The 11,928-nt window shown below is 31.8% G+C and overlaps 1 protein-coding gene across 1 annotated transcript; it reads left to right on the top strand.

Annotated features, from left to right (window-relative positions):
- The first annotated feature begins 2,951 nt into the window (after positions 1 to 2,951).
- Positions 2,952 to 6,771, top strand: LOC146998954 (uncharacterized). Its single transcript, XM_085812072.1, has one exon. It carries the CDS (start codon positions 3,133 to 3,135, stop codon positions 4,480 to 4,482), a length of 1,350 nt encoding a protein of 449 aa, XP_085668198.1. The 5' UTR covers positions 2,952 to 3,132; the 3' UTR covers positions 4,483 to 6,771.
- Positions 6,772 to 11,928: the final 5,157 nt, after the last annotated feature.

The raw sequence follows: 11,928 nt of genomic DNA, 5'->3' as shown, positions 1-11,928 counted from the left end.
AAACAATTTAATTATGTAATTAAATGCACATAAGCCATTTTTGACTCTTATATAACAATGGTATAATAAACTGAATGATGTTAAGCTATTAAATTTAAGACACAATAACACGCCGAATAAATACTAATTCAGAAGTCAAACAACAAAAATCAGCGTTAATTTACAAAACTTTCACAGGACTAGTTTCGATGGTTTTACCGAACCATCATCTTCAGCTGCAAAACCGCAAATGAACAAGATAGGAAATAATGTTTAGATAAGATAAGAAAGAATGGACAAGAATAAGCAAGTGGCGCCATCTGTTGGCGAAACCAGAACTAAAACATAATTTCTCTAAAAGCCGAAGGCAAATTTGGATTGGAATTAGGATCGTTAACTAGAACAGAAAGATTTTTATGAATGTGAAATGCCTCTAGAAAATCCAGTTCTCCAATGGAAGTTGTTTTTTGAATAATTTTGGCAGCAGAAAAATTGAAAGTGTGATTTTCGGACCAACAATGTTGAGCAACAGAAGACTTCTGTGTTTCCTTTTTTCTAACATGTGCCTCATGTTCTTTGACGCGAAATTTTAAGGCTCTCTTAGTTTGGCCAATGTAAATTAAAGTTGTGAATAATACTGTGAAAGTTTTGTAAATTAACGCTGATTTTTGTTGTTTGACTTCTGAATTACTATTAAATTTGCTTGGAAAATAACAATTATAAACACTTATTATTAGTTATTCTGCTACTAGGCATAGTTATTAAAAATGAAAAAAAAAAGTGCAGTTTCTAAATCAGTTTTGATATGAAGAAAAAACAATGATGATACATCATGTAATGGTAACTTCATCCGAAGATTCTACAGCAGAGTAAACTGAGAAACCTTCTATAAAATGAACATAAAATTCTTACAAGTAAAATTATTATCATCTTTCATGATTAGTATTCATTCACATGATTAGTATTTATTCGAGTGGATAAGACTAAGGTGCACTGGCAGTTTGAACACTGGTAGACAGGCTAGCTTTTTAGGATATTTCTTGTGTGTCACATGAAACAGAAGTCGTTTTCTTGTAATATACTTCATGAAAGTCTTCTTCGCTCAAAAAGATACTGTTTTCATGATTTGCAAAAATCAGTTAAGCAAATAAGAAAACATTCTCATTTTCTACAATCCGTATAGAACTCCGGGGAGGGGGGGAATTGTACGATCTCTTATCAACATAAATATTTTTATGCATGTTCTGGTTTAAGAGAACAAAAATATTTATTTATCAAAAAACAACAAATTTAGTTTTTCTTATTTATATTTATACTGAAAAACTACATAATTATGAAAATTTACCACATTTCCACGATCAGAAATGATAGCAAGTTATAGGCAATAGATGTGTAGGCTATAGTATAAAATTTCTTGCTGCTTACAAAAAAAAAAAAAAAAAAAAATTAGAGTCATCCAATAGTGGTAGGTTTTATTGGAATATTTTATTTATACAGAAAAAGAAAATGCATGGGATTTCAAGAAAATTTGTTTAGAATTTGTGCTAGGGATTACTATATGACATCCGAAATCATAATCATTTACAGCAATCATAAGTAAATGAAATTAAAATTGCAGATTAAATATTCTGTGATTTCCAAATATGTATAATTACAAACTCTGAAGACTACTTAAGGTGATAAATTAAGGCATATTATTCAGAAAAGTCCTGACAATAAAAGAAAATAATGTACATACCAACACATATAGTGTAAAATTATCCACAGATTTATCATGAATAAAACTTACTTGAATGTGCTAATGCTGCATTTTTGCAAGACGTAAAAAATTACATCTTTATATAACACAATGAAATGAAACAGAATTATTTAGATACAGAATAATGCATAATCTATTATTTTTTTTCTTTTGGGAATTACTGGGTCAGCTGAAATTTTATGAGCTATCCCATACCCTTTTAATATGTAGATTCTCTGAATAATCACTCCATTTTATATGTTTCAGTAAGCGCTTTTGTTAATATAGTTTTGCTTACAGAAAAATACACAAAAGAGAGATTTCTAAGATCAGGTTGTTTAAATAAAACACATTCTTAAAATATTTTCTTTATCGAATTTTATGTACATACAACACATGAAATAATAAGAAACCTAAATATCACCAAACATTTTCAAAAACACAAACAGCCAAGAAATTTTACAATACAGTAATGTTTGTCAATTATTACTTTATTTAAAAGGGTATTAGAAAATCGAAAAGTTATTCGGTATCGGGATAGCAAGTTGAGTAGAATTTACAGTTGTATTTGTTTTAGAAATTGAAATTTAAATTAATCCCAATAAATATTGTACATTACTTCTCGCCTCTACGGTAAATTAAATATTAAATCACATCAGCTTCCTCAAAATAATAAGCGAAACAAATGATCTATCTACTACGAAAGAAAAACGAACAAGTTACCATAACATTAACAAGCACATTCTGGTATACCAGTTTTGCACTAAAATTGCGTTTGGCGAAAGAGAAATGATGGCAAAAGTTCCTGGCGCAACGGTCCTCTCTGATTGGTTAAATTTCTTCAGTTCCCGGCGGGTTCACCCCTTGTTTCTCGAAGGTCACGGTCAGACTCGCTTTCCCGTTTGCTATCGAGTGAAAAGAGTACCCCGACTGGTTTTTCCACATCGATCTTGACAGGTGTCCCATTATAATTTATTATCAAAACCAAAATTTTTAAAACTTATCATCAAATACGTTTGTAATCAAACATATATAATAATAATGTAACAAATAATTATAAACAAAACGCAAAATCGCTACTTTTGATTATAATTTGTAATCAGAAATTGGGAGGATGTTAATAACACATTATTTATTTTAATGTTTATTATTTTGTATTTTAATTTTCCTGGCTCATGAGCAAGCCACACTTTGATTTTGCTAGTAAAGTTTAGTAATTAGTGCTTGGCAATAATAATAGATATTCCAGTTTCAAGAAGTTAGGGCATAGTAATTGTTGTCTTACGTGGTAATGGGGTTTGTTTTCGTTGAAACTGATTTTATTATTTGAATAATTACCGCAGTTATAGTTTTTTTAATGATAGAAGTCACATCTAAGCAGCCATATACTTATTCACACAGGAGAGAAACCTCGTATGTGTGAAGTATGTAAGAAGTCATTTAAACGAAAGGATGATTTAAACAAGCATATGCTTAGTCACACAGGAGAGAAACCTCATGTGTGTGAAGTATGTATGAAGTCATTTAGTCAGAAGTCTAATTTAAACACCCATATGCTTATTCACACAGGAGAGAAACCTTATGTGTGTCAAGTATGTATGAAGTCGTTTAGTCAGAAGTCATATTTAAGCAGCCATATGCTTATTCACACAGGAGAGAAACCTCATATTTGTGAAGTATGCAAGAAGTCATTTAAACGAAAGGATCAATTAAACAAGCATATGATTAGTCACACAGGAGAGAAACCTCATGTGTGTGAAGTATGTAAAAAGTCCTTTAGTCTGAAGCGTAATTTAAACACTCATGCACATATTCACACAACCGAAAAACCTCATGTGTGTGAGGTATGTAAGAAATCATTTAAACAAAAGAGTCACATAAACAGGCATATGCTTAGTCACACGGGAGAGAAACCTCATGTGTGTGAAGTATGTAAAAAGTCCTTTAGTCTGAAGAGTAATTTAAACACTCATGCACATATTCACACAACCGAAAAACCTAATGTGTGTGAAGTATGCACGAAGTCATTTAAACAAAATGGTGATTTAAAGAAGCATATGCTTAGTCACACAGGAGAGAAACCTTATGTGTGTGAAGTATGTATGAAGTCATTTAGTCGGAAGTCTACTTTAAACACTCATGCACTTATTCACACAGGAGAGAAACCTCATGTATGTGAAGTATGTAAGAAGTCCTTTAGTCAGAAGTCATATTTAAGCAGCCATATGCTTATTCACACAGGAGAGAAACCTCATATGTGTGAAGTATGCAAGAAGTCATTTAAACGAAAGGATGAATTAAACAAGCATATGCTTATTCACACAGGAGAGAAACCTCATGTATGCGAAGTATGTAAAAAGTCCTTTAGTCAGAAGTCTCATCTAAGCAGCCATATACTTATTCACACAGGAAAGAAACCTCATGTGTGTGAGGTATGTAAGAAATCATTTAAACAAAAGAGTCACATAAACAGGCATATGCTTAGTCACACGGGAGAGAAACCTCATGTATGCGAAGTATGTAAAAAGTCCTTTAGTCAGAAGTCTCATCTAAGCAGCCATATACTTATTCACACAACTGAAAAACCTAATGTGTGTGAAGTATGCACGAAGTCATTTAAACAAAATGGTGATTTAAAGAAGCATATGCTTAGTCACACAGGAGAGAAACCTTATGTGTGTGAAGTAGGTATGAAGTCATTTAATCAGAAGAGTAGTTTAAACACTCATATACGTATTCACTCAGGAGAGAAGACTTGTGTATAAAGTATGGATAAATTAATTTTTAATAAAGGATTATTAAGATATGCATATCAACAGAAGAGGGAAATCTGTCGTGCGTAGAAGTATTCATTTGGACAGCAGAATAATTCGAAAAAATATGCGTTGATCTAATCACAAGAAAAGCCTTCTGTCTTTTGAGGAGATGTTAAATTAGTATGAACATTTTATTTATCAATGTAGTAAAGATTTGTGTACACAGCGAAGAAATCTTTTTTTTTTTTTTTTTTTATGATGAAGTCAGTTTGAAACATTACAGTTGTCAGTATTAATTGATGGGAAAATTCTTGGTAATAAAAGAGCCATTTAGTGGCAGAGTTTTAGATTTAAAGGTACACTGGGTGCTGCTGATGCTGTCGACAGGTTTTTGAATTGTCATTTGATATAAATAAATCATAATCTAATTATTTTTTTTAAAAAGCAAAAAACTACGTTTATGCAAGTTTTATCTCAATTGCATTTTTAACTAATGCTGACTTGAAGCTATATTTGCTTATATATCCTACCTTAAAGACTCCTTAAAAACTACTTATTCCGACCTTGATTGAAAAAGGTGGGATTGTTGTTTTGTTCAGTATCTGCCATGATGTGTTTTGTGTTTCTTCCACCTTTTTGGAAATTTGAATTTTTGATCCTGGATATTACTTTTCACAGATTTTCGAATCACTCATATTCAGTGTTACATCTGTTACCTAGCAAAATGCACTGTGGTGATATTATGATTGTTACCAATTTGACATACTTCTGAGATGCAATTCTGGAGCAGGGCGAAATGCTTCATCCCATAAATGTATTGTAACTTGTATCTTCTTTGTGCTAAAGACATTTCAGAGTTTATCAATCAAAGCTATTGAATTAATGATAGAGATGCCTTTCTTTTCTTGTAATGAAATAATATATTTGATTTCTTTATTGTGTTAAAATACTAAAGACCTGCAGTCAAACTAGACAGTTCCATTTTTTTTACATATTTTTTATCTAATTAAATCTATTATCAGGAAATATTCTCAGTATGACTATGCAGCTGCAATATGAAATGTCTCGAGTCTATAACATTCTAAAAGGAGTATATGGTTATGACATTATACTGATAAAGAGAAATGAGGTCTTGTAAGATAAAATTCTTTCAAATCCTGGACATACCAAGTAGAGCAGTGCCATGTGTGTAAAGTACCTAAGAAGACATTTGAAAAAATGATTCAGTATTGTGGTATTTCGATGCAAGTAAGAAACTCAAATATAGTACATATATATTCAAAAACTGGGTAGAAGTTAACAATTGGGTGCCCCTTGTTTTTTTTTTTTTTTTTTTTTTTGCGATTCCTTTTAAATGCTAAGATTGGTGCTAGGAAGGCACAATTTTAAGATAGTTGCTACACAAAACCAAAATAAGAAGTCAAAAAATTTCACAAACCTGGTGTCCATGTACATATAGCTCTATTTTCACTTAAAAGAATATTGGAGAACTGCACAAACTAGGCATTATTCACTGCCTTAGCTTTGTCCATGTATACATTGATCTATTTTCATTTACAAAAATCAGGAAGCTAAAACAAAGTTAAAACTATCATGGTAAACAGAAATGGGGTTTCATGGCCAAAACTGAACAAAAATTGTTGCTAATCAGAAGGCACCGAATTCTACGCTAGAGTCAGAAATTTCTATGTTCTTTATGCAGTGTTGAAAGAAACTTGGGCTAATCTTTGGATTATGGTAACTTGGCAATTTTTCGGCGAAAATTTGGCGACCAACACTGCTACAGCAAACTGCTAGTTTTTGTTTTTTGGACGCCATTTTGTTTTCACCAAGTAAAGGCATGCTTTTTTTTTTACTCAACATTTTCTCCAACAATCTGCTAGCCGAATTACGCTTATACTAGAACTTTTATGGAACAAAAATGCTTAATCATGACGAAGATTAGGTGCGAAATTGGGAGAAAGTGCAGAATCGCAAACTGCTTGCCGCGTTTTTAAGAATTGCACATACGCAATATCATCCATGTACACGACCTATTTCCACTTAAAAAACATCCCAGAAATGCACAAAATGGCACTCTTGACTTTATCCATGTACACTGCTTAAGTCTTAGCTAGTAACCTTTATCGCCTTACCAAAATGTTGCCAAACTACCTGTTACCATATTCCAAAGATTAGCCAAAAATACTTAAATTATGAAGATACTAAATTAAAATTTTTTTCAATATAAGTATATCAAATTTTATATTTTAAATGTTTTTCCCCCTTGATGTTAATTAATATATGTGTTTAATGGAAGTATGAGAGGAAGTTTGTAAATGCTTCAGTTTCTTTTTTTTTTAATATTTAGCACTTCAAGCATAGATATTTTAATATTTAGTCAGTAACTTCTTAAATTTATGCATGTAAGTTTTTGTTGCACAGACATAAGACATTTTTCATGATATGCTCATGAATTGAATGTAAAAAACTACCTACACAGCATGCATTTACTAATTCAGCATTCTGTGCAACTTTGTATGCATAAAGTAAGATGCAACTCTTTAGATATAAATATTAGGTATTCATCGGGTATCGTGATCAGATTCAGAAATGTATGCATACATAAATTTCTGAATCCTGTCCCAGTAACAGAAAAGGGGAACCAAATATTAACTAAAATAGCATTAGTCTCATTTACGTCGTTAATGCTGAAACATTTCCCTTGCTTTTACTACCGCAGACATCTCATTTGTGATATTGCTTTTTTTCTTGTCAAGTTCACCAATGGCTAATAAGCAGGGTTCTAAGCATAATATCAGCAGAAAGTACATGATATTGAGCCTTAATGTGTCTTTTTAAACATGTTATTTGGCAAAAGCAGTGTGGCATAAAGCATATGGAATTTATATTTATGCCAGAAAAGAAAAAAGAACATGATATTAAGCATAGCAATAGCGGAAAATAATGATGTTAAATATGTACAAGTCTCATTTAGCTCATTAAACATGCAACTTAGTGCATATGCAGGTAAAATCCTAGTATATGGTGCAGCCTTGGGGCGCGATTTTGAAAATTATCGCTAACACCAAAAATGACCCAAACAACGTCTAACTATACACTATATACATACCCAAACAACGTCTATGTATATACTATATATACACTATATACTAAGTATATACTATGTATAACTATATATATTCTTTGAATGACCCGTTTACTACTCATCGTATATGTCCTGTTTTTATTGCTCATCATAAAGTCGCCAAAAGTAGCCAAATCCCGTGTGCACCGGATACTAGGATTAATCCCATATGCACTAAAGCTGGGGGGGGAAGAATATTAAGTGTATGTAAATGAAATTTGCCTTTTTAAACATAATATTTAATACAGTTCAGAGTCCGAAATCCGGACCTCAAAATTACCAACGACATTTACACGTAGGCTTTACGCATGTGCATTTGATTTCCCCCTCCACACATAATAAAACATCTGGAGAGTCACAATTCTTATTTTCACTTTGACACTAAATAAAATACCTTGATATTAAAGAAGCAATCATTTAAGCATAAATTTGTATGATATGCAGCAACGGAGCCAAATTACGGCTACTGCAATAATTTGGCTCCTTTGCTGTATATCCCCTTGGTATACATCTCGAAACTAAACATTCCACATAGATACATCTTTGATCTGATGCCAACCAAAACATGACAACTTGAATGATGACTCATGTAGCGATGCATAAGAATTTTTTTGTGTTATTAATTGAATAATAAATGAGCAGTTTCCCTTAGAAAGTCCTCCAAAAAGGCACTTCCCCCATTAGGCAGATAGCCCTCGAGGTTTTGCCATAATCACACACACACAATTGAATAATAAATGAGTGTGATAACCTTTTATGTTGACATTATGCGTGGCGATTATTACATATTAAATTAAATGAGCTAAAAAATGTTGACGGTGAAAAATTTACCAAAAATTCTTTCTATATGCTAAAAATAGATTTTGTTGATAATACTCATAGACACAAAGATTACATTTAGGACTATTTAAATTAAGAATAATGGATTTGTTGTTCACGTAAATCCAAAACCAGCGGCATCGAGTTGCAGAATTTAGGACCCACAGAGACTGCATCACGCGGTAAGATAGCTAGCGCGAACCCTCAATAAGGTATACGTATATATTGGAGTATGACCTGTTTATGTAGCAGTTTATTTTTTCAGAACTTTGATAAGTCTTAAGCATGTGCAAAAAATAGACATATGTATAATAAATAACTAATACAATTCAGGCTTAATTGTCTCAGTGTGCGATAGAAAAATTTAACGGAATAACTTGCCGTTAGTTGCCAAGCTCATGATGCATATCAAATTATGCATAGTGAAGGATAGATAAATTTGATGATGATAGCCTCTAATTTTAAAAGTTTTCGGATATTCCAAACAAGGTGAAATTTTCCAATTAGCGTATTTTCTAAATAAATGTGGAGAAGCGGTAATAAATGAAGATGATAAGAAAGAAATTTTTCTTTGTGATGACAATGCTTCTCAATCATGAATCAATTAATGAATGGCAAAATCTGTAGTATGGTTCTAAATCCAGAAAATGCCGCTACTGGAAGTGAAGAAAGCAGCAGAGAAGTTACTGAAAACGAGAAAATTTCAATTGACAAGTTAGTCGGAATTTTTGAAATAGCAGCTACAGGACTTCAACAGTGTAACTGAACAGGAGATATGTCTGTCTGTCTATGGAATTAAAGAGAATGTATTAGCACAAAAAGGAAGCAACTTACATTAAAAGAAATGTCTAATAAGGTAAACAAATAAATATTAAGCTTTTTTGTAAATTTTGATACCCTTTACATCATAAGTACTTCATTATTTCATAAATCATGATTTTATATTTTTAATTGTATAATTTCTGCATGCCATCTCACCAGATTTAAATTGATGATCTAATATCTGGAATAATCCCAAATCTGGAATTGCTAAAGTCCCGATGAGTCCAGATTTTGGACATTGTACAGAACATGTAAATTTATGTTAAGAAGAAAAGCAAAACAATATGTAATTAAAAATTAACATAAAAATAAATGCTAATTATGGAAATTGTTTTGAATTAATTCTGTATTTGTAAAACAGTTACAAATACTTGTATACATACAACAATACTTCATTTGCCTTTTATTAAATTTCTCTGGCCATTTTTCCGAAAACAAAACCGTTAAGAATAGTACATTGTCGGAAAACAATCGTATTTAAAATTTCCTACAGTGAGTCTTGCACATTATGTTTAATTTCATGTACAAGTATTCAAATGAGTGATCTGTTAGATTTTTAGATTGTGGACCACTTTATTGCAGCTTCACTATGGAAAAAGATAATGTTGAAATCATGCAAAATAATAATAAATTTGTGAAGAATAAATTATGTGTAGGAAGTCAATGAGGATTGTGATATAATGTGCAAATTGTGCATAGCAGTCAAGGAAAACAATGAGAATACAAGAGAAATGGGGTAACAGTTTACAATTGTGTACACCTTGTTATTTTGGTGCTTTCTTTATGATGCCAATATCAGCACCAGAAAAGCACAATTTCAAGATGCCCGCTACATGAAACCAAAATAAGAAGTCAAAGAATTGCACAAACTGTATGTCCATGTACATATCAATCTGTTTTCACTTTAAAAAAATCGGAGAATCGCACAAGCTAGGCATTGTGCACTTCCTTAACTTTGTCCATGTGCGCATCAATCTATTTTCACTTAAATAAAGTCAGTAAGCTAAAAGTTAAAACTATCATGGTGACCAGAATAGGGGTTTTATCGCCAAAATCAATCAAAATTTCTTGCCAATTGAAAGGGCAGCCAATTCTACACTAGAGTCAAGAAATGGATTTTTTTTTTTTTTTTACTAAGTAAAGCACACAGACAAGATTTATTTGAAGTATTTCATATGGCATTTTTCAAAAGTATTGTGAAAATTGTCTTCACTATTTGCTGTAAATGCAGTACAAAGTGTGATGTTGCGATTCCGCATTTGGAATTTTTCCGAATATTAGAACATCTTCCTAAATCTAGTAAGAGGGCAGTTCGGAATGATAAAATTAAAAGTGTAAAATAATGACTTATCAAATAATAAAGCATTTATTATCTAAATTGTATAAAAATTTACAAAAAACAAAGCTTCATATTTATTTGTTCACTTTATTAAGCATATTTTTCACTGTAAGTTGTTTTGTTTTTGTGTTGATGGAAAAAACATATTTCGGGGCCCAACTTGATGAAAGTTGTGATTTTTTTTTTTTTTTTTTTTGTGCTATTCCTGTTTCTGTGCAGTGCCCTTTCAAGTAAAATGTCATCCAAAACATAGTTAAAACAAAAAAGTATAATCTAAATAAACTGCATTTTAAGTCAAAATAAAACACGAATATACAGATTATGTAATCTGTGCAGTACGGAAAAGAAATGTCGACTTCCTTATTTCGAAATTGTGTCTTTGGAGTGTTTTGTACAAAATTCCTTAACAGCATCCAAAAACAGTTTAAAATTATTTGAACTGGAATCTGTATACTACCATCAGCACATAATTTAACAAAAGTAAGAATAAAAATATCCTTTGTAGTGCCGGACTGTCAGTGGCATTTCTTTTTAAAATCCCTTTTTATTACTCAGGTGATCTTCAGTAAAACTCTCTCGTGGCACCTACACATAACCCCTTAATTTCTCGAAACGGTATACTTTCAATAGATAACAAGTTGCTTATTTATAAAATTGTATTGCGTCTCATACTATGCATATTTGTGTAAATCATATAGGAAAAAGTTACAGCAGGCACAAAATTGTGCCCTAAGACAGATCTCCAACTTGCCTTGGTACGTTCGAAATCAAAAACTTCATGATGAATTAGGCAATTGAACAAGTGAAATAGTTTTATGCTAACCTCTCAAGTATGAGCAACCCCATTATAAGGGTTTACGATTATGATTGGAATGATCCAAATAATTGTAAACGGCCTATGGCCATACTTAGTACACATATTATTTGTTGACATGCTTTACCTGTACTGTGCATTTGTGACTTATGTTATAATTTAAGTGCACCAGTTGACTCACAGTACCTGTGTTGAATGTACATATTATATGCATCTCTAGATTCAGGTTAAAGCCAGCTCGTTTCCCCTCTCTCAGCTTTTGCAGATGGCATTATGGTCTCGAAACTCGGCGAACATTTTATTTCTTCTAGAATTACCAGTTATCTCACTCTCCTTTTGCTAAAAAATAATAATATAATAATTTGAAATAAATATATATATTTTATGTTATTTACTCATGACAACATTCGAGACAACCTACATGTTCGACAAGGCGTAGGGTTCTTGACCCAGGCACCCTGGTGCTACACCGTTTCCATGTGAGTGAGAAACGATATGGTTCATTAGAGAAACATCTGCATATACGTACAGCTG

The sequence above is a fragment of the Stegodyphus dumicola genome, chromosome 2 (assembly GCF_044657685.1).
Source record: "Stegodyphus dumicola isolate Sdum_Otavi_A_Nest chromosome 2, ASM4465768v1".
Classification (NCBI taxonomy): Eukaryota; Metazoa; Arthropoda; class Arachnida; order Araneae; family Eresidae; genus Stegodyphus; species Stegodyphus dumicola.
Note: the sequence above shows the minus strand (reverse complement) of the source record. Positions and strands in the feature narration are given on the sequence as shown.